Below are 22824 nucleotides of genomic sequence, written 5' to 3'. Positions count from 1 at the left end.
GAGCCTCCTTTGCTCCAGCCTGAGCCCCTTTCCCAGCTCCCTCAGCCACTCCTGGTGCTCCAGCCCCTTCCCAGCTCCCTTCCCTGCCCTGGACTCGCTCCAGCCCCTCAGGGTCTGTCTTGTCCTGAGGGTCCCAGCACTGCCCCAGGACTGGAGGTGCCCCAGCAGGGCCAGCACAGGGGACGGGCAGTGCCCTGGGCCTGTGCCCACACTGGGCTGGGACCGCCCAGGGGCCGTCAGCCTCTTGCCCACCTGAGCACTCCTGGCTCATGTCCAGCCGCTGGCACTGGCAGAGGAGCAGTTGGGGGAGTAACAATTTTATTTTTGCCATAAACGAAGTTATTCTTCAGCCCAGCTTCACCAACCATGACCTTCCTCTCTCCATTAAAACACACAAGTCACGAACAGCCTCCAGCCCTTTCACCTGAAGCAAAGATGAGCTCAAGGCTATTGACTTTCAAGCCATAAAAAGAGAAGGATATACTGGAAAAAAACCCGTTTTATTGCAGCCTGGGTGGCCAAGGTTTGATTTGAATCGATACCCAGAGCTTTCAGACGCACTGCTGACTTGGCAGCAGCGCTGATGCAATGTTTTTGTTAGCAAGCAGGACACCAGGATATCCAATACCATCTCCACACTGACATCATCAGGGATGAGCACCACAAACTGATCTCAGCTCCTGGGCTGTGACAGAGGAGCGTGTCAGACACACCCAAACAGTGCTTTTGTGATGCCCACTGGCTGTGTCTCACATCAAATCCATCTGGGTGCCACCTTCACACCCATCCCTGCCATTCCCGAGGTGGAGCCTTTGATGGAAGCTCCTGGCCAGGATTAACCACCCCAAGCAGTGCTCAGGAGCAGGGCTGGATCACACGGAGGGAGTTTAAAGGCAGATCTGTTTGCTAAACACACTCCAACCGTATGGAAGGTATTTTCCCTCTCTCAGGTGGAACAAAAGGAGCTTCCATCACAGACAGACACCTGGTCTGGCCACAGAGACACAACCTGAAACACATTCCAGACTTCCACATTCCAGCAGCTAACCCCATTGTGCAGGTAAAGGAACAAAAGCCACGAGGAGCTGGGGTCAAGCAAACCCTGACCAGCACTGGCATTCCGAGAGCAGAGGTTTCCAGTTCCCTGAGCTGTGCTGCTGCTCCTCCAGAGTTCAGATGGATGTGCAGACAGCTGGAAACAGAACCTGAAGGGAGCTGACAAGAAACACTTTTTACCAAAGCCTGGAGTGCCAGGCCAAGGGGGAACAGCTTCCCACAGAGAGGAGGTTTAGATGGGATATTGGGAAGGAATTGTTCCCTGGGAGGGGCCTGGCACTGGGTGCCCAGAGCAGCTGTGGCTGCCCCTGGATTCCTGGCAGTGCCCAAGGCCCGGGGCTTGGAGCAGCCTGGGACAGTGGAAGGTGTCCCTGCCCATGGCAGGGGTGGCACTGGATGGGCTTTAAGGTCCCTCCAACCCAAACCATTCCACGATTCTTTGATGCCCTAATCAAAACCTAAAAAGGTGACGGGAAGGGTGGTATTCCTGAAAAGCAAACACAGCGTTCAGCGCTTCCATGACCCCCATGGAGGTGCTAGAGTGCAAACTCCAAACAAGCTGGAATTCACTGCTGGGCTTTTTTAGCAGAAAACATGAATTAGGGAGGGCAGACACCCGCCAGCCTCTGGAGATTTCAGGCTGTGGAGGCCTCGCTGTGCTGTGCAATGGGGATGGAGAGAAGAACCTACGAGCCTAAAGGTCCATGGCTGAGATGTTGGTGTGGGCAAAGGGCAGTGCCAGAGTTTGGGAAAGAGGGAAATACTGGCTTCAAGATGGGACTGACTTTGAGGCATCACAGTTCCTTGCTCAGAATCCCAGGGGGGTGATGTGAGCTCCGTGACTTGCAGCCAGACAGCATCCCTTTGATTCCCTGTCAGTGGGGCTGGGAGCTGTTCTCCCTGAGCTCCAGCTCCTGCTGAACACATTGCACGGAGCCACGGAACGCCCTCAGCCGGGAGGGACCCACAAGGATCATCCGGGAGTCCAGCCCCTGGCCCTGCACAGACACCCCAACAATCCCACCCTGGGCACCCCTGGCAGCGCTGCCCGAACGCTCCTGGAGCTCTGGCAGCCTCGGGGCCGTGCCCATTCCCTGGGGAGCCTGGGCAGTGCCCAGCACCCTCTGGGGGAAGAACCTTTCCTGAGATCCAACCTAAACCCCCCTGGCACAGCTCCAGCTGCTCCCTCAGTCCTGTCCGGGTCACAGAGCAGGGATTGCAGCTGCCCCTGCACACTTCTCCCACAAACCAGCACCATGGCGGGGGGAAATCCCAATGAGTTCCCAGCAAACAGCAGGAAGTGAGCAAGGACTGCTTGGAATCTTTGAGGGGGTAAAGCAGATGGGAAGGGATGGCTACGAGGTGCAGAACAGCCCCGGGGTGGCGGCAGTGCAACCCTGTTATTACAGAACTGGAAGGACTGCTCTGCGAGCCCTCTGAGCCCAGGCTTGGAAGGAGGGAGAAGCTGGGACTAAATCCCCAGGGAATCTCGGCACAGAGAGGTGTGAGGGGATGGGAAAAGCACCCACAAACCACCAGCAAACCCCCAACACAACTGAGCCGGGATAGAAAAATACAACCCAGGGATTCCATTTGAAACAGATTTCATGAGTTTGACCCACCCAGTGGGCTGGAGGAGAATTTGCTGCAGTTTCCACTCATTTGAGCAGAATAAATAAGAGCATTTGCTCTTATTTTGTACAGGATTTTCTTATTCCTCAGCTAATGGGAAAGCCTATGCATGGAGAAGCAGAAGCACTGGATATTGGGGATGAGGAAAGCAGGAGCTATCCTTCCATCCTTTGTGCCATGCCTCGAGCCTGGTTTGGGGAGGCTTAAATATTAAATACTAAGAAAGAGACCAAAAAAAAAAAAAAAAGCAGTAAATCCTTATTATGTTAATTAGCAAATAAAAATTCAGGGAAATCGTGCTAATTTCAAATTCATCTCTACCATTTAATGACAAAATGAGCTCCCCAAGAAGTCCCTTTGTTACCATCCTGTCACCCCAATAATCACCTCTAACTGGCTCCGTTCCGAGCAGGAGAACCGGGCAAATCCTGGATCATCCCATCTTATGGAACCTTGGGATCTCAAAGCATCCAGGAATCCTGTTCAGAGCAGGCTAGAGCATCCCCTGTACCCCTCCCAAGCCACAACGAGTCAGCATCCACAGAAGGTCTGGGAGGCTTCAGGAATTCCCAGCAGCTGTTGGGACTGGGAAAGAAAACACCCGGCCCAAAACCAGCTCTGGGAAGAGCAGGACGGATCAAAGGCGGCTGCTCGGAGGAACTGAACTCAATAATTCCAGAATGGACGCAGTGATGCTGCTCCAGAGGGAGCTGCACTTGGTTCTCTCCTCTCTCCAGGTGTTCTGGGCAGGTGGCAAAAGGCTCCGACGTGCACCCAGCACCGGGGACAAGAAAAACCAGCGATTCCCAGGGCCAGCCCCTTCCCTGGAAGCTCAGCAGGGGGGTAACGGCACCCAAAGGGTTCACGAGTCTCTTTTAAAGCACAAAGAAATCTCTTGGATCACTGCAGGTTCTCCAGAGTGACAAAAACCCAGCTGGAATGATTAATCCGTGTCCCAGATTCCCTGATGTGAGAAGTTTGGGGATGGACAGTTCTTCCCACACCTCACACAGAGATTCTGACATTTCTGAGCTGCTCTTTACCCAGAAAACCCCGAATCATTCCTCAGACCAGAGATGATCTTCTGCCCACTGCAACCTAATGAGAGTCAAAATTATGGAATGGTTTGGGTTGGAAAGGACCTCAAAGCTCATCCTGTTCCCTGCCATGGACAGGGACACATCCAGGTTGCTCCAAGCCCCGTCCAACCTGGCCTGAACGAGAAGCTCCACATCAATAAAAGCAGCTCTGCCAACTTACCTTAAGCCTCCAAAACCCCAAATTATGACAAAACTTGCACAGGCACAAGACAAAATGAGCCAGGGAAGTGCTTCCAAAGGAGTCTGGAACCCAGGGAGAGATGCAGTGTGCTGGAACTGCCAGTTGCTGGTGCCTGAACTGCATCCATGGGGGGAAAACGAGGATTCTCAGTCACAGATGTTGCAGTGGGAGTTCAGCAAGCAAAGATAAATATTTAAAGATTGCCATAGAAATGGGGGAGAGAACACAGTCCAGAGCAGCTCCTGAAACAGCAAATTCCTGAAGGGAAGAGCCCTGATTCCTGCAGGTTGCTCGACACGAGCCACGATTTTCACGTGGACGTGTCACCCCCGCTCTGCTTTGATCCGGCGACGCGAGCGAGTTCAAAAGGAATTCTGACCTGGATTTCCCAACTCCATCACCAGCTGCGCTGGCTGCTCCGGGCAGCACAGCCCTGATGCTGCTGGAGACAGCCCGGAGAGATGCCGGCAGCGCCACTCAGGGCGGAGAGCGCGCTCTGGAAGGAGCCCCGACGTGGAGAAACCCCCCTGGAGCACACCAGCGCTTCCCTGAGTCCTCCTTCCAGCTTTTATCAGGATTTGGGCCAAACCTGAGCCTGGCTCTGGCTCCAACACCTCTCCTAAGCCCTCGCAGCCATCTCCAGGTGATGCTGCCTTTCCAAAGTCAAAGCCCGAAGCTTACCCACCTCCAGCCTTAGGAGAATCCATCAGGGCAAAGCCTGAATGGATGTTTTCCAACAAAGCCTGCCCTGACGGAATACACAGGGAAAAATCACTTCCCTCGGAGGCGCAGCTCTGTTTACACAGAGAGTGGGAAGCCTTTTCCAGCAGCCCTCGCTCACATCCTGTGGAAGTGGCTGGGATGGAAGCGGGCTGTGCCCAAACCCAACGGCTCTTGGAAGCCCTGGAAACAGAACTTCACGGAGCAGCCGAGTGCTGGGAATGCACAACCAGACCGTCCCCGTCCTCCCACTCCAAACCTGCCGCTGCTGTCGCTCCTGGCAAACGTGAAGATTGCTGTACACATTAAATTCCCTGGCATTAAGGACGGGATAAGGAGCACATCCTGGCTCTCCTTGGGAGCAAACACCTCTCCAGAAGGTGCCCGATGCAGTGGCTGAAATCCCCAAATCACAGGTCACACACGTTCAGCAGTGGGAATAAACCAACCCCACCTTCATTCCAAGCCCAGGCAGGGCAGGAACACGTGTCCTGCAGGTGAGATTCCTTCAGGGGCTCGAACACAGGGAAAACCGGAGTCCCGGGGAATAAAGGCTGAAGTAAACTCAAATTAAAATTGAAAATCGCACACGCTGCCTGTGAAAATCCACGAGAGAAAATTATAAAACCGTCCAAAGCCTTTCCAAATCCGACAGCTTCACCTGCCACCCCGGAAAAGAAACGCTGCCTGGGTGGAGTCACCTGTCAGGGAAAACTCCAGGGAACACAGCAGGAAAAACACGCACAAACATCCCTGCTATGCCAAAACAACCGCGGGATGTGGCTCTGCTGCCACCTGAGCACGGAGACACAGCAGCCCTGGAGAACAGGATTGAATCCAACACGATGGAACAACACCGTGGGCAAGGCTGGCACCATCCTGCCTTGGAAGGAAGTGTCCAGGTTGGATGGGGCTTGGAGAGACCTGGACTAGTGGAAGGGATGGTCTGTAAAGCCCCTTTCCAACCCAAACCCTTCTGGATTCCATGAAATAGCTGCAGTTCTGCTCTCTTCTATCCCAGCTGTGACACCAAGGAAAGACCAAGCCCAGGGGGACACAACCCAAGGGAACAATCCCTGTTTTCAGCCTTCCTCTGGCATCAGCATAAGGAAGAGGAAGGAGGGATGGTGGTGGGAACACACAGGGCTGTGGGAATGGGGAAACCTCCCACTCTGGCACTTGATCTCCAGAAGGGCCAAGCCCCGGCTGCGGTCCCTGTGCCGCGATATAAAGCACTTTGTCAGGACACGGCAGCCCTCGAGCCGGGGCTCCTGAAGGACAGGTGGGAAACGGCCCCTTCCAACCCAGGGCACGGATCTGGGTCAGCAGCACCTCCACGGGAGCTCGCTGTAATTCCCGTCCCTTTTAGCCAAGGGGAAGCGCTCCAGCTGCTGACCCGAGCCGGCTCCCAGGGATGACTAAAGCCACTCGAACACAAACGGCATTCCCGGCGGTGCCGGGGTTATCTCCCATCCCCGTTCCGCAGACAAGCATCCCGGCTCCCCTTTTGTTCCCGCTCCGAGCACTCCTCAGAGTTCGGGTCATTAACAGCGAGACACCCCGGCTCTGCTCCCGCTCCTCCTGAGAAATGCCCTGCCCCACGGGAAAACCCGACTGGAAAACGCGGCTGGAAAAGCCAAGAGGTTTGGGCAGATGAGATAATGCTCCTGCCGAGCCCCTGCAGCGGCTGCTCAGCCCAGCCCTGCCGCGACAAGAACGCGAGCCCAAATAAAGCCATTCCCAAAGCTCCGAGCGGAGATCGGCAGCGGGGACAATGGGGAGCAACACCCCAAAGCCCCGGGCACCGAGCCGGGCACCTCGGCTGCTCCAACACCGCAATTCCAGGACCGAAATCAATGGATGGACGCACACCCGGCAGGCGGATCGAGGGGAGATGCGGATTCACGCGGAGTTACGTGGAGAACAAGCGGAGACTGAGCCTCACCTTTGTTTTCACACGTACCCAGTGCGAGCTGAGGTTTTGGGGGCACCCCCAGCGCCCCCCAGTCATGTCTCCCTCCCCCCAAAACCCCGTATTTTCCCCCCAAAAGGCCATGTGTGCACCCCTCCAAAGCTGTTTCCTCCCGAAAAGCCATGTTCTCCCCCAAAAGCCGCATTTCCCCCCCAAAAAAGCCGTTTCCCCCCACAGGCGGCACTGCCAGCCTGTGCCATGGCACTGCCCGACGCCAGCACTGAATTTTGGGGAAACAGGGCTTTTAGGGGGGGAAATGGGGCTTTTTTGGGGGGGGTGAGGGAGGGGATATATGTCTTTTGGGGGGGAAGGATGGAGTTTGAGGGCCAAACACGGCTTTTAGAGGGGAAACATGGCTATTTTGGGGAAAACATGGCTTTTAGGGGAGATCTTAGGAAAAAAATGTGGCTTTCGGGGGGAAACACGAGGTTTGTTGGGGAAACATGGCTTTTAAGGGCAACGTATGGTTTTTTTTGGGGAAACGCGAGGTTTTTGGAGAAATGCCTTTTTGGGGGGGAAACATGGATTTTAGGGGAGGAAACATGGCATTTTGGGAAAGAAACATTGGTTTCAGGAGGGGGAGCTCGGCTTTTTGGGAAGGAAACAAGGCTTTCAGAGGGAAAACACGGCTTTCGGGGGGGCAGGCTTTGCTTTCTCCCAGCCCTGAGGGAGCCCCCGGGGCCGCCTTCCCCTCGCAACCCGGAGCTGGGAAGGGGCTTCCCCCCTCCGAGAAGGGGCTACATCCCCCGTGGGCTCTGCCCTCCGCAGCGACCCCCCCAAAACGCTGTGAGGGGCTGGGACAGGGGCTCCCCCCACCCTCCACCCTCAAATGTGGCCCCCTCCACACCAGGCCTGTCCCGCCCCGAGGGGCCCGTCCCGCCGACCCGCTCCCCGGGGAAGGGCCCCACCCAGGGAAGCCGCACCGCGGGGCCGCTCTCACCTGCCGCCGGGCCGGGCCGGGCCGGGCCGGGCCGAGCCGGGCCGGGCCCTCAGGGCTGCGGGCGGCGGGGCCGCCGCGTCGCCCCGGTGACGGCTCCGACCGGCGCCGCCATCTTCCCTCCCCGCCCTCCCGCCACCGCCCCGACCGCGCCGGCCGCGCCCTGCGCCGGCGCGGGACCGCCCCCCGGCGTCACGTGATGATGGGGCGGGAATGTGGGGGTGACGTGATGGTGGAGCCATGATGGGAAGGTCAAGACTCCGCTGCGGGGCGCAGCGCGGGGCCCGCCATGTTTGGATGGTCCCGCCGCCATGTTGAGACGGTGCTGCCACCATGTTGGGAGAGGCGGGCGGGCGAGGCCGCCATGTTGGGGAGGTCGGCGCTGAGGCGGAGGTGCCGGGGCGGATCCCGTTCCCGGTCCCGCTCCCTTCCCGCACCGTCCCGGTTTCCCATCCTCATCCACAGCCCCGGGAGTCGCATCTGGGGCACGGTGACCCTCCCTGCCCGCAGGGGTGCCCCTCAGCGCCTGCTGCAGCCCCGCCATGTCCCTGCGTATCCCTCACAGACCTGGAGCCTCTGAGGGCTCGGCAGGCAGGCGGGATGTGACCTGTCCGTGGAGGGCTGGGGTGCCCCTCTTTCCATGGAGGTGACGAAAGGAGAGAGCGGAGCCCATTCCATGGGGGAACATCCGTGTGGGAGGCTGTGCTTTGTCACCAGGTCCCGCTGGGTAGTTGTGTGGGGACATTATTCTCCAGGGAAAAGGGAATCACTGCCACGCTCTCTGTCTCCCACAGGCCCGCATCCCACATGGAGGAGCCCGCACGGCATCCCGGACACACACCGTGCCCGAGGGGATGCTCCAGGAGCCTCGCGGAGAGCTGGGATCGCCGGGGAGGAGCCATGGGACGTGTCCCAGATGCCTTGTGGAGGGCTGGGATAACGTGGGGGGAGCCGTGGAGTTTGTCCTCCACCAGGTGAGTACCCAGCCAGCCGTCAGTGCCACATTCCCAAAGGATCCCAAAGGTTTTGTGGGATGCGCGGCGTCAAACAGGGCTGGGAAGGGGATTTTTTTTTACAGCAGGGAAACGTCCAAGGGAACGCCGCTGTGTGGGATCGAGCCAAGCATGCCAGGCACTGGCTGCCGGAAAACTCGGTTCCTGCTGCCCTCTGGAAAATCCTAGAGGATGGGTAGGAGCAGCCTCGGGCTGCTGCAACTTTTCCTCCGGGGCCAGCATTCCCAAGGAGAGGAAACGCCGCATCCCACCCCTCTGAGCTGCCAGAAGAGTTGAAATCCAAGGATTTAACGCCCCCAAACCCCCTCCAACAGTTCCACCTTGGATAAACAGCCCCCCAAAATCCACCTGTGGGGGTGTTCGGAGGTTCTCTGCCCAAATGTTGGGCTTGGCAGAGGAGAGGGAGGCACAGGGTGGGTGCTCAGGGCAAACCACAGGGATCAGGATTTATTGTAGCTGGAGGTTTATTGTAACGTTTTTAGGAATCCAGTCGCCATCTGCCGGCAAACTCTGGCTGTTGGGTGGGAATTTGGGGGGAAATTTAAGATGTAAGGGGGACTTTCTGCGACTCCCTGTGCGAAAACTGGGGGGTTTTTAGGGTGCTGAACGGGCAGTTAATTTTGGAGTGAGGAAAAGGAAATGCAAATCCCACCCCAAAAGACTTCGTGTGGCTCGGAGCGCAAAGGAAAACGTTTGTGTAGTGAGTATCTCAGGTATAAATAAGAGAAGTTTAAGAAATTACGGGGTTTTGGGGATTTTTTTTCTGTTTTAAAAGCTGGAGCTGATCCTCGTGCTCCAAAAGAGCAGCTTTGGACTTAAATGAAGAGGCACAAATTGGAGGATGGAAGGACACACAAACACCTGGATGCCTGCAGAAGGGACAAGAGGTTGGATTGGTGGCTGAAATGGCCTAAATTTGGGGGCTGATTTGTCCAATAACCCAAAATTAAGGGAAAACATCTCAAACTTAAAGGAAAATGCCTCAAAATTAAGAGAAAACACTCTAAAACTAAGAGAACGCACCCAAAAATTAAGGGGAAACAAAACTGTTGAAAAACAAACACAAAAAAGGGACCCCAAATTCAAGGGAAAAACACCCCAAAATCAAGAAAAAACATCCCAAAATTAAGGGAAAAAACCACCCAAAATTAAGGGAAAACTCCTCAAAATTCTTGTAAAACATACCAAAATTAAGGGAAAATACCTCAAAGGGGAAAAAACGCCCAAACTAAGGGAAAACACCTCAACATTTAAGGAAAACACAAAAATTACGGGAAAACGCCTCAGCATTCCAACGCCTGCCCCGAGCCCGGTCCTCCGGGCCGCCAGGGGGCGCTGTGGCGCACCGCTCCCGCCGCGGCTTCCCGCCCTTTCTGCGCGGTGCGCGTGCGTTGCCGGGCGCGGGCCGGCGGGCGGCGCGCGCATGCGCGGGACGCGGGCCCGGCGGCGGACGGGAATTAAAATGGAAGATGAGGAGGTCGCGGAGAGCTGGGAGGAGGCGGCCGACAGCGGGGTGAGGCCGGCGGCACGGGGCGGCGCGGCGGGCCCGGGACGGCAGGGGGATGCGGGCGGGCGGCGCGGCAGTGCCTGAGGGGGCGGCGGGGCGCGTCCGGCAGCGCGGCGGCTCCGCGGCGCTGCTAGGCCTCTTAAAGGGACCGCGGCCCCGCTCGGCGAGGGGGGGCTGCGGACCGCCCCCAGCCCCGCTCCTCGCCGGTTCTTCAGTCCCCTTTCAGGTCCCTCCTTGGAGCAGCTCCCTGCCCGTTCTCCTTCTCCCCGTGTACTCCTCGGTGTCCGAACCCCCCATCGGCGCGGCGGGGGCTGGGGCGGCAGCTCGGTGGGGTCGCAGCTCAGCCCCGCACAAAGCTCCGGCGCCGGGGAGGATGAGGGGGGAGGGCGGCGAGCAGAGCCAAAATGTGCGTGCCCAGCATGGCAGTGACCCTGGCAGGGCTCTGGGGACAGCGCGGGGGCTGCGGGTGCGCACCTAAAGGCCTTTTTCCCCCTTGATCGCAACGTGCTCCTTCACTCGGGCAGAACGGGGGGAGTCCCAGCGTGGCCCGGTGGGGCTGAAGTTCCCCCCCGCTTTGAGAGCGGCTCAGGAGCTGGAGTTGGCATCGTGTCTGTCACGCTGAGAGACCCCGAGGATTTGTGTGTGCTGTGCTTGCAAATAAAGCGACTGTTTTAGCAGGAGCGTGGGCGGGTGCTCTGCGGGGTGTTCACAGGGAGAGGAAACTCCGCCAGGCAAACTCTGCTTTTAATGAGTTCCTCGGGGTCGTTGAGGATCGGAGGGCAGAAGGGCCTCGGTGAGGAGCCTGAACGGGGCTGTGGGCAGGGGATTGGGTTACGCCTGGCCAGAGCCAGGGGAGCAAAATAGAGCCTGTAACTCAACGCCCGAGAGGGGCCAGTGCCAGGCTGGCAGCGGAGCCACTCGCCCGCCCCTCCTGCCAAAGCCGGGGGGCTGCGCCCAGCGGGAGCCTCGTGCCCGGCGTCGGAGTTCATTCCAGCGCTCCGAAACCGCTCCATGAAGGGACACGGCTGGAGTCGTGGGAGCCGATGACTGTGGCCTTGAGTAATGGTTTAAAATGGTCCAGCTGCTCCAGTCCTGCCACGGAGTGTCTTCCCAGTTTGTCCTTCCTGCTGGTACCTCACAGGTGCTTTTCCTTAGAAGGAAAAATCCCCGTCACTTGTCCTTTCTCAAACTCTTCTCCAGTCCAGGCTGCTGGGAATTCATGCTCATAACCTCAATGGTGCTTGTGCTGCTGAGCAGGGACATTCCCCGGGGAATCACACAATCCTTAAGGTGGGAAAAGCCCTTCAAGACCATCGAGTCCACCCTGTGCCTGATGCCCACCTTGTCACCACCCCGGGACACTCAGTGCCATGTCCAGGCCTTCCTCGGACACCTCCGGAGATGGGCACTCCAGACCTCCCTGGGCAGCCCCTGCCAAGGCCTGACCACCCTTTCCATGACAAAATTCCTCCTGATGTCCAACCCTGGCCCAGCCTGAGGCCGTTCCCTCTCTTCCTGTCCCTGTTCCCTGGCAGCAGAGCCCGACCCCCCCGGCTGCCCCCTCCTGTCAGGGACTTGTGCAGAGCCACAAGGTCCCCCCTGAGCCTCCTTTGCTCCAGCCTGAGCCCCTTTCCCAGCTCCCTCAGCCGTTCCCTGTGGGCATTGCAGGAGGAGCAGCTGCTGTGGCAGTTGTTGGGGCTCTGGATGCCTGTGGAAGCAGTTGGAGGGACATGGGAAGGGAGCTGCCTGTTCAGGGTGGGAGAGGGGGCAGGAGCTGCCCTCTGGCATCCCCGGGGGTCAGGAAGGGGATTTGACTCCGTGCACGGCAGGAAGGAGCCCTTGAGCTGCTGGTGGTGCCCGTGGGAAGCGGAAAGCTGAGCAGGATGGAGCAGAGGAGAGCCCAGCCTCCCCTTGTCCCGTGGTTCCTGTGGTCCTGCCGGATGCTGGTGCAGCTGGGGACGTTCAGGTGTCCCTGCTGCTGCAGAGGTCACAGCTACAGCAGGCAGCAGGTGGGGACAGAGGAATGAGGGCCAGAATAGGCTCTGCTGTAGCACCAGCAGCGACTGCAGAGCCTCCCGAGGAGCAGCTCTGAGCTCTGCTCTCTGTGACCAGGACAGGACCCAGGGAACGGCTGGAGCTGTGTCAGGGGGGTTTAGGTTGGCTATCAGGAAAGGTTCTTCCCCCAGAGGGTGCTGAGCACTGCCCAGGCTCCCCAGGGAATGGGCACGGCCCCGAGGCTGCCAGAGCTCCAGGAGCGTTTGGGCAGCGCTGCCAGGGGTGCCCAGGGTGGGATTGTTGGGGTGTCTGTGCAGGGCCAGGGGCTGGACTCTGATCCTTGTGGGTCCCTTCCAGCTGAGGACACTCTGTGATTCTGTGATTTTCTTCCATCCAAGGCAGCACAAGATGGATCCCAACATAAAGGCACAAGGCTTGGCAGTCATGGTTGGTGCTCAGGAGGAGGCTGCAACAAAGCAGAGACATCAAGGAGCAGCTTCAAACACATCCTGTTCTGACAGTGCCAGGACAAGGGGGAATGGCTCCCAGTGCCAGAGGGCAGGGATGGATGGGATATTGGGAAGAAATTCCTCCCTGTGAGGGTGGAGAGGCCCTGGCACAGGGTGCCCAGAGCAGCTGTGGCTGCCCCTGGATCCCTGGAAGTGCCCAAGGCCAGGCTGGGCTTTAAGGTCCCTTCCAGCCCAAACCATTCTGTGATTCTGATATTGCACACAGCTGAGAACCTGAGTTATTTAATTTTTTAGACCCTTCAGCACATGAAGGAACAGTAGAGATCCATGGTGGGTTTTTGGGATATGTTACCTGTGTCCCAGCATGTAATCTTTTAACATTCCATCCACAGGGGGTTCCTTGTAATCAGATTTTGAGTGCTGGGGTTTTTTTGTTTCTAGTTTTTGGTGAGGCTGAGAATTCTGCTCGAGGCCTTAAAAGAAAGGGGTTGTCAGCAAGAGGCAGCTCTGGGCTGAGCAGAGATCCCGTGGCCTCCTAATTAAAATTCACTTCATTTCTGTCTTGCAGCTCTCCCAAACCAGGCAGCAGGAAAATCTCATTAGGTTGAAGAAAACCCCCAAAAACCTGACACAGCCCTTCTGCTTTGGTTTGGTCACTCAAGCAGCTGTAAAACAAATCCTCAAGCAGTTGTTTAGGTTTTTAATATGGCTTCTGTTTGTCTTTTGGTCTTGTGCCATCAGAATTGCCCCAAAAACGGAGCAGCTCCTTGGGAATGTGCCACCCCTGAGTGACTGTGCCAGGCAGGTGCCCTCTGCTGCGGCAGTGTCACCTGTCCCAGGAATCCTGGGGGCACAGGGTGCAGCAGAAATCCGTGGGGCCTCTGGGTCTCTGTCACCTCCCTGGTGTCTAATTAGAGCCCTGAAATGTCCATGAAATTGGGAGGTTTTGCTTGTCTGGGAGTTACAGGTAGAAAACCAGGGCGTGAGTAACGAGTGAGTTGTCCGAGTTAGGAGTAAGGATGGAGAGGGCTTCAAAGGCCGGTCGGGGTCAGAAAGCACTAATGGGGCTTAATTCCTGGTTTGTTTTTCTGTTGTGTTGTGTGGCCTGGCTGGAAAACACGAATGAGAGGTCAGTTGGTGACACTCAGGCCTGTTTACCTGAGTGAACCGATAATTAAATGTTAGGTGGGAAGCTGGGCTCCCAAACTGGAGTGTATCCATGGTCATGGGTGATCCTCAGCCTGGAGCTGGTGCTTTACAGATGGATTCACTGGTTGTTCCTTTGCCAACTACAGATTGAGTGTATCAGAGTCTTAATAATTGATTTCAGGTCAGAATCTCCTTCTGCTTCATCCCAAGGGGTTGGACAGCTCTGATCCCTGCTCCGTATGCCCAGGGACAGGACCCAGGGAACGGCTGGAGCTGTGCCAGGGGGGGTTTAGATTGGATATCAGGAAAGGCTCTTCCCCCAGAGGGTGCTGAGCACTGCCCAGGCTCCCCAGGGAATGGGCACGGCCCCGAGGCTGCCAGAGCTCCAGGAGCGTTTGGGCAGCGCTGCCAGGGATGCCCAGGGTGGGGTTGTTGGGGTGTCTGTGCAGGGCCAGGGGCTGGACTGGATGATCCTTGTGTTCCAGCTCAGGATATTCCACGGTTCTCTGCACTTCAAACATTACTCTGGCAATCCAAAACAGGTTAAAAAAATCATGGAATTGATCTCTTTGTTTGTCTTTTTCCCCCTGGAGTTTGCAGATTGAGCACCCACCGATGCCAGCCATGCCTCGCCAGTCCCCCCAGGAAGGGAAAACCTGCCCCATTTCCCAGCTGTCCAGGAGGATGGGAGCAGCCAAAGGCCTGGGAATGAACTTTGCCCTGGCCTGGGGGCCGGGGATTGTCCCCTGCTTGTGTCGCAGCGCTGGGGGAGGACAGGTCACCTGAGGTGGCAGAATGCCTCCTGTCTGTCACCTGAATGAGTCTGTGAGGGTGGGGTGGGTGTCACCTGCCAGCAAAGGCTCCAGCTCACTGGATCTGAAGGTTTCAGCTCCTGTCACTTGGAGCTGCTGAGTGGGATTGAAGTCCAGCAGAGTCAGAAGGGAAATGTTTTGGACACTGTGACCTCCCTCTACTCATGACTGCTGTGGTCAGAGGCCACAGTAACGAGGTTTGGGTGTACAGGAGCTGTAGCCATGAGGAAAACCGGGTTTTGGTGTCAGGGCTGTGAGGGTCGTGGAATCCCAGGATGGTTTGGGTTGGAGGGGCCTTAAAGCCCATCCAGTGCCACCCCCTGCCATGGGCAGGGACACCTTCCACTGTCCCAGGGTGTTCCAGACCCCATCCAGCCTGGCCTTGGACACTCCCAGGGATCCAAGGGCAGCCACAGCTGCTCTGGGCACCCTGTGCCAGGGCCTGCCCACCCTCACAGGGAACAATTCCTTCCCAATATCCCACCTAACCCTGCCCTCTGGCAGTGGGAGCCATTCCCCCTTGTCCTGGCACTCCAGCCCTTATCCAGAGTCCCTCTCCAGCTCTCCTGGAGCCCCTTTAGGCCCTGGAAGGGGCTCTGAGGTCTCCCTGGAGCCTTCTCCTCCCCAGGCTGAACACCCCCAGCTCTCCCAGCCTCTCCTCCCAGCAGAGCTGCTCCATCCCTCTGCTCATCCTGGAGCCTCCTCTGGATTCTCTCCAGCAGCTCCAGGCCCTTCCTGTGCTGGGACAGGGCTGGGGCAGCTCTGCAGGTGGGGTCCCACCTGAGCAAGGCAGAGGGGCAGAATCCCCCCTCTCCTGCTGCCGTTGTGCTGGGATGAGCCCAGGATGGGTTTAGATTTCCCACACCAAAAGGATTTTGGGCAAGCTTTCACCGAGTGTTTGCTTTAGGTGCTGTCCAAAAAAATCTTGAAACTGGGAAATGTGGGTTTCTGTTTCTGCTGCTTGGTGTTGCTTGGGCAGAGGGAGGTTTCTTGGTAAGAAATGGGAAGTTTGGAGGTTGGGAATGAACAGTGGGAAGTGAGGGTTGGTTTGGGATATTGCAGCAAGGGAGAAGGAGCTGCTGCCCTCCCAAGTGCTTCCCCCACCCATAACATGTCCATGCTGGGAATACCGTGTGGCACTGCCAGGCTTGTTCCCAAAAATACCCCCGTGTCCTGGTTCTCAGTCTCCTGGTGCCGGGGAGCAGGATCTACCCACGGAGACCTAAACACCTGGGGCTTTCTGGGACAGGCCACTGCCAGGCCTGAGCGTGGCAGAGTGACTGGGAGAGCTATTTAATGGGGCAGGCTGGTTCCCAGTAGCCTCAGGAACTGGAATGTCGCAGTAATTAATTGATTAATTTCTCTTTGAAGGAGGGAAATAGGTGGATGATGAGGAGATCAGGGATCTGATGGTGATCATCTTTCCTGATGGTGTTTTGGGGAAGCAGTTCCAGCTTCAGGTCCCCATCAACAGCTCTGGTGACCTCAGATCTTAAAACTTGTTTTTATTTCCTAAAGAAAAGAGCATGAACCAGGCTTTGGAGTTTGTCTTCTGGAATTGCCAGAGTATCCAGTGGTGCTTTAATGAGCAGACAAGGCCGTGGTTTTGGGAGGGTCCAGCTCCAGCCTAAATTCCCTTGTTCTGGGATTTGACATTCCATGTTATTGGAGTGAGAAGGGGTAGAAGGTTGTGCTGGGAGTAAATACAGCAGAGAACCTGGTTAATGGTTTTCCAGAGCTTTGGAATGTTACCAGGGATCCAGGAGAGCACCGGGACCGCCCTGTGCTCCAGTAGGGATCTCCCCTGGATTTCTGCAGAGGAATTTTGGAGGAAGAGGGGGAAATACCCACCCAGTGTAAGTGATTTATACAAAGTCTCTGCCTTCCTCACACCTTCAGTCAAGGTCACTCACTAAACTTGGGATAAACACCAGCCAGGGGTTATCTTGTTATTCCTTCCCTGGATCAGCCGAGCTCGGAGCTGCCGGTATTTGTTGTGTTTGGAGAGTCCTTGCTGGCAGGGATGGGGGGGATAATGCTTTGTTTGTGTCCAGTGCACTGCAGTTATTCCCAAAAGGTTCTTTGGACAGCGGCATGGGCTGACTCGGGCCCCCCTGTGCTTTGCAATATTCTGGAGAGCTGGTTTTGCTTGGGAATGTGCCTCCATCCCATGGGGAACCATGATCCATAGGAATCATGGAGCTGACCTCCACAGGGCCGTCCCTTCCTGAAGGACACATTCGATCTCCAGCTCACCAGGAACATCACCAAGGTATCAGCTTTATGGCTGGGGTGGCTCTTTAGGATGCCAGGCCATGGGAATGTGGGATCTGAGCGGCAGCTTCGTGTCCTGGGGTCCGTGTCTGCATTCCAAGGGGGGTTGTGGATCCTCTGCTGTTCTCCTCAGGGGTGGGGTAGGAAGGATGGCTGTGATGGGGCAGGAGCTCAGTTTCCATGACGTCCTTGTCCACAAATGCAGCCTAAATGTCAGAGAACAGAGTCTCCTTCAGGCTGTTTGTTTGGGTCCTGTTTGACATCCACAAATAATAGCCCTAAAAATAGGTGGGTGAGATTCCTTACTAATCTGTGGGGGAGGGGGTTTTGCACAGGGATGTGAACCAGGCTTGGTTTTCGGCTAAGCTTGTCAGGGAAGTGGGGGCTTGGGAGGGCCCCTCAGGTGATGGAGACCTGGGGTTTGTCCAGAGTGACCTGTCCAGGTCCTCGGATGCCAAATCCAACTGCCTCTCCAGACAGCTCATGCCTTTGGTGCTTGTAGTGCCTTTGGCACTCGCCCTCCGAGTCAGCTCCTAATTTTATCTCGTTACCCACACGGTGACAACGTGACACAGCAGTGCAGCGGGAATGACATCAGCAGACAGATGGATCCGTGCGGAGCAGCGGCAGGGATTTGATTTTAATTAAAAGTGAGCAGTGCCAAGGTGATTCTGCTTTTAAATTGGTGCAGTGATCCCTGTCACGAGCTGCGAGGCTTCTCACGGCTGGGGCTGTCTCTGCACGTGGTGTTCAAGTGCTCCATTCCTACAATTCCAAACATCCTAGTAATGAATGCTGAGCTTCCTGGAAAATGTGGAGTCAGTTCCTGTGTTTAAAAGAAAACAATTTCTGTCGCACCAAGAGGTGTGTGAGGTTGGGGAGCTGCTTTTGACTGTATTTAAACATGAAGGGAGATTTTTTCCTACCCAAAAGTTCAGTGGATATCTGGAGGCAGCTGGAATCCCTTCAGCAGCGCCATGAATTCCATGGATTCTGCACGACTACCAGTTGTTTGGCTGGGGTGGGAGGGATCTGCCTGTGTTTGGTGTGAATGGCTGGTTTATGTTATTCTGCCAAGATTTCTAGGTGTGGAGGAAGCCTCGTGTTCTGGAGAGAACCCCGTGGATCCATCAGCTGCTGGGGCTGGAACTTGGGGAATATTTTAGCTGCTCCTTGCTGTGCTCCTTGTGCCAGCCTGGTGTGGGCACAGGCCAGGGCAGTGCCTGTCCTCTGGGCTGGGGCACCTCCAGTCCTGGGACCCTCGTGGCAAGAAGGGATGTGGAGGGGCTGGAGCATGTCCAGGGCAGGGAACGGAGCTGGGGAAGGGGCTGGAACCCCAGGGGCGGCTGAGGGAGCTGGGAAAGGGGCTCAGGCTGGAGCAAAGGAGGCTCAGGGGGGACCTTGTGGCTCTGCACAAGTCCCTGACAGGAGGGGGCAGCCGGGGGGGTCGGGCTCTGCTGCCAGGGAACAGGGACAGGAGGAGAGGGAACGGCCTCAGGCTGGGCCAGGGGAGGGGCAAGGTGGAGGCCAGGAAAGGGTGGTCAGGCCTTGGCAGGGGCTGCCCAGGGAGGTCTGGAGTCCCCATCCCTGGAGATGTCCAAGGAAGGGCTGGAGGTGGCACTCAGGGCTCTGGGCTGGGAACAAGGTGGGCATCAGGCACAGGGTGCACTCTGTGATCCAAGGCCTTTTCCCACCTAAATGATCCTGTGTGATCCTTGGTGAGGAGCTCCCCAAGCACAGAGCAGCTGCTGAGTGTATTGGCAGTGGTTTATGATCCAGGACCGTGCACTTTCTCTGTGACCACTGGCAGCTCTGGGGGATTGGAGACAAAGACACCAAGACTTTTGCCGGAAGTGACCTGCTCAGAGTGGGAAAGAGTGAAACAGACTGTGAAGGAGTCACGGTGGCTTTGAAGGGTTCCTTGGAATAAGTTTTTGTATTGAGCAGAGTAAAGTTTCATTTTTGCTCTGGTAGAGGAGGCTGCAGGTTGTGGTTGGAGTGTCCGGCGTGTGCGGGGCTGTCCAGCAGCGCTCGGGCCGCTGACAGTGACGTGAGTCACCTGTGCTCAGGTGGGGGTGACGCTCTGCAATTGCAGCATCTCACAGCCCCGCGTTCGGAGCGTGGCTTCAGCCCCGGGCTCGCCTCCAGAGGCACCAGCAGTATAGGAACATGACTTTGCCAAAGCCACCTCTCCTCTGCCAGGAAGGAGGGAGCAGAACAGAGCCTTCCTCTGCGCTGCCGTGTGGCTTGTGGCACTGCCATGCCCATGGTCCCACCTGAGGGCCCAGCACCCGTGTTCGGCTCTGGAGTCGCTGCTTGGACTGAAATGAGTTGAGAAGCTCCTGAGTGCATTTCCCCCCCTTCCACCCCGTTTTCCTGTTGTTTCTCTCCCCCATGCACTGAAATATTTAATAAGGGATATTCCAGGAGGCCCTGGGAGCCGGGGTGAACTCTCGGAAGCTGAAAAAGTGGTTTCAGGACCAGGATGTCACCTCGGCTGGCTCAGTGAGGAGCCAACCGCTTCCCCTCAGTTCGACTTCCAGTGTTTGCCACCAGCTGCTCCACAGCATCTCCATCCTCACCAGGATATCCGCTTCCCTGCTGCCTGTTTCCTTTTCCTCCCTCCTGAGCAGCAGTGGGATGGGATTTTCTTCCCTCCCAGTCCTCTTGAAGAGGAAGGAAACTGCAGGTGTTTGTCCTCCACAGGAGGCTCTGTCTGAGAGCTGCCTTGTGAAGCTCTGCCTGGTTTTGTTACCTCCCAGGACAGAGTTGGGTAGGAAACTCAACTTCCCACCCGCCTTTTATCTTCCCGAAATGATTTATTCCTTTCTAGGTGGAGGCTGCCATGGCCTGTATGACCAACAGCAAACACTGGTTTGGCATCTTGTAGTGACTTGTGCTCCTTCCCAGCTCTCTGGGGCAGCAGGGAATCTCTGTCCAAACCCGTTCCTTTCCCGAGCTGTGCCCGCTGCGGTTCCTGCTGGCAGCGTGGGGAAGCAACCAGGCCTCAAAGCAGAGCAGTTGCTTCCTGCCAGAAGTCTGGAATTTCCTTCAGTAGTGCCAGTTATCAGCTGGCTAAACTAGGACACTCTCAGGTAGTGTTTTCCCCCCTTCCTTGATGATTAAATCAAACACAAGAAGCTGCTTTGGAGCCTCTTTTAACAGAGCTCTCGTGAGGATCTAAAAATACCGGCGGGGTTGGGGCAGGTCACCTGCAGCAGGGTTGAAACTTCGTTGTTGGCTTCGTTTTCCTCCTTAGCTGAGTTTCTCTGCGTAATTGCTGCGGTTGCAACACCTGGCCACCTTCGCCGAGGTGGATGCCAGCCTCGGGCAGAGGCTGACACGCTCAAATCCCGGCTCTGCCAGGGTGATTAAGGCGTCTTTCCGCCGATGGGTGACTCGGCACCGTTTGGAAAGGCAAGGAGCAGCACAGGGAGGCTCCCGCGTGCGTGTGGGGCAGGGCAGGGACTTCTCCTGACAGGAATGTGGCCCTGCCGGCCAGGGCCAGCCCTTCCCACGGCCGTGGGCTCGGGGCTCAGCTCCCCCTGGAACCGCGCCTGCGAATCGCCCCGGCCGGCGGCTGCTGCTGCTGCTGCTCTGCCCGGCAGGTTTGGCGCCGGTTCCCGCTGGGATCTGGGAATACCTTGCTGTGGAATCCTGTGGTTTTTTACCTTCATAGGGGTTTCTTTGCCAGCCGAAGCGGTTAAAATGAGCGATGAGTGCGCCGCGCTGCGCCACGCCGGATCCACGGCCTGCTGTGGGTGTACTCCTGCTTACAGCACCATACTCGTGGTGCCTTTGCTTTTCTTGTGGATTATCCGTGGTGGCTTTGCTTTTCTTCTTGATTCCCAAGTAATCCTCAGTTTGTGAGGAGTCACACACTCCCTACCCCCTTTATAGATCAGCATTTGGAAGAGTGAAATCAAATGTGTGCCCGGACAGGCTCAAACTCTGACCTCCAAGCTGAGATTTGTGTTCATTTTATTAAAAACTTCATGTTTTTACTTTTCTCTCCTTTTCTAGGAAATAGACAGACGGTTGGAAAAGAAGCTGAAGATCACACAGAAGGAAAGGTAAAATCCTGATTTTCCTGAGGCGCTGTTGGACAACTGGAGGCCTGGGGAGCGGGAACAGTGGGGAAACAGCTTCAAACTGAGCAGGGAGCGCTGGGTTGGAGCTGGGCATTAGGGAATCCCTGTCTCCGTGCCACTAGGTGGCCCTTCGGAGCCGCGGCAGGGCAGCAGAAAGCTGCTCCAGAGTGATTTGATTTCAGAGCCGGCTTCTCCAGACTGGCTGTAGCTCCAGCTGGGGGGAAGCCATGTAAGAAGAAGGCACTCGGGGAAAGAAATGGGTGAGTCAGGTCATCCCAGCTCGATTGACTTGCTGTGTCTTGCACCAGGGAGAGTTTCTTTTCCTGCTTCCTTTGGGTCGGGGCAGGGGTGTGTTATTGCCTCCTACCAGAAATGTTTCTAATCACTGCTGACAAGTCCTTTGTTGTTGGGGGTTTTTCCCCTTTGATTAGTAGAGAGTCATGGGATTGATTCTCTGGGCAGAAAAGGGACTATAAGGCATTCAGATGGTGAGATGGGGCCGAGGCTGGCTCTGAGGAGTGAAGCAGCAGGGTTGGAGCGAAAGGCTGGGTATCCTGGTGAGAGGAGCCCTAAAAATCCTTGCAGTGAATGAAATCAAGGTGCTTATATCAATATCTTTGACTAGAAATGCTAAAACTTTACCCAGTGTCTGTTCCCTTTCCTTCAGTGGAGTCCAGTGGTGTCAAACATAGCAGGGACTGATTTTCCATCCCTTTCCGAGCTAATCCGCTGCTCTCGTTTAGAGTTACAACTATAACGAGGTCTTTAATTATTCCGGGCTGCTCTTAATCACAGGGAGTGACATCTGAGCACGAGGAATTCACACGCCGGGCGGAAAACCCCCGTGGAAAACAAGCACCAACCCAATGCTTTTCTTTCCAACAGCAGAAAGTCCAAATCTCCTCCCAAAGTGCCGATCGTGATCCAGGACGACAGCCTTCCCGCAGGGCCTCCCCCCCAGATCCGCATCCTCAAGAGGCCGACGAGCAACGGCGTCCTCAGCAACCCCAACTCCGCCAGCCGCCCGGCCTTCCCCGTGAAATCCCTGGCGCAGCGCGAGGCCGAGTACGCTGAGGCCAGGAAACGGATCCTGGGCAGCGCCAGCCCCGAGGAGGAGCAGGAGAAGCCCATCCTGGATAGGTGAGAGCAGCTCCTCGGGAATTCCTGCCTGGCACGAGTGGGGGTGAGCTCCTCCGGGAGTACAGCCAGGCCAGCAAGGAGAGAGGAGGGCTCTGTTAGCAGAGCCTCAGCTGCGTGGGAGTGAGGGCAAGTGCCTGAGAAGGCCGTAACTCATGGAATCGTTAAGGTTGGAAAAGCCCTCCAAGATCACAGAGTGCAGCCATTAACTGGCACCGCCGTGTTCCCCACTAAACGTGTCCCCAGGTGCCACCTCCATGTGCCTTTGGAACACTTCCAGGGATGCAGGGGCAGCCACAGCTGCTCTGGGCACCTTGTGCCAGGGCCTCCCCACCCTCCCAGGGAACAATTCCTTCCCAGTATCCCACCTAACCCTGCCCTCTGGCACTGGGAAGCCATTCCCTGTGTCCTGTCTCTCCAGGCTCTTGTCCAAAGTCCCTCCATCTTTCCTGCTGGCCCCTTCAGATACTTCAGGAAGGCCACAGTTCGGTCACCCCAGAGGTTCTCTTCTCCAGGCTGAACAATCCCAATTCCCTCAGCCTTTCCTCCTCGCAGAGCTGTTCCATCCCTCTGATCCCCTTGGTGGGCTCCTTTGGACTTGTTCCATGTCCTTGTGCTGGGGATCCCAGAGCATGTGACAACATCCCTGCAGTGCAGGGGTTTCCCAAAGGCACTCGGAATTCCACACTGCATTGCCTCCACCCCTGCTCCCAGTGTCCCTGCAGCCCCCAGCCCTGCTCCCAGTGTCCCTGCAGCCCTGCTCCCAGTGTCCCTGCAG

At 56.7% G+C, this 22824-nt stretch overlaps 2 protein-coding genes across 3 annotated transcripts in view; one reads left to right on the top strand and one right to left on the bottom strand.

The window, feature by feature from the left end:
• The window catches only part of FBXO42 (F-box protein 42), a 45076-nt gene that overhangs the window by 20251 nt on the left and 2001 nt on the right, over nt 1–22824 (bottom strand). The window contains exon 3 of the mRNA XM_042022133.1: nt 12751–12755. Coding sequence (XP_041878067.1) covers nt 12751–12755 — 5 coding nt within the window. The remainder of the gene's footprint in view (nt 1–12750; nt 12756–22824) is intronic.
• SZRD1 (SUZ RNA binding domain containing 1) overlaps nt 19930–22824 on the top strand; it is a 5005-nt gene continuing 2110 nt past the window's right edge. The window contains exons 1-3 of one of the 2 annotated variants that reach the window (XM_042022137.1): nt 19930–20575; nt 20842–20891; nt 21798–22049. In XM_042022137.1, coding sequence (XP_041878071.1) covers nt 20534–20575; nt 20842–20891; nt 21798–22049 — 344 coding nt within the window. In that variant the 5' untranslated portion in view covers nt 19930–20533. Of the gene's footprint in view, nt 20576–20841; nt 20892–21794; nt 22050–22824 lie in introns of both variants that reach the window. The other variant, XM_042022136.1, reaches the window with a different exon arrangement.

This window comes from Corvus kubaryi, unplaced genomic scaffold (genome assembly GCF_017639235.1).
Source record: "Corvus kubaryi isolate FWS band 111438036 unplaced genomic scaffold, C.kubaryi_AGA036_p1.0 37189, whole genome shotgun sequence".
In the NCBI taxonomy this organism is placed as follows: domain Eukaryota; kingdom Metazoa; phylum Chordata; class Aves; order Passeriformes; family Corvidae; genus Corvus; species Corvus kubaryi.
The sequence above is the reverse complement of the archived record's forward strand: the minus strand, read 5'-3'. Positions and strand labels throughout refer to the sequence as shown.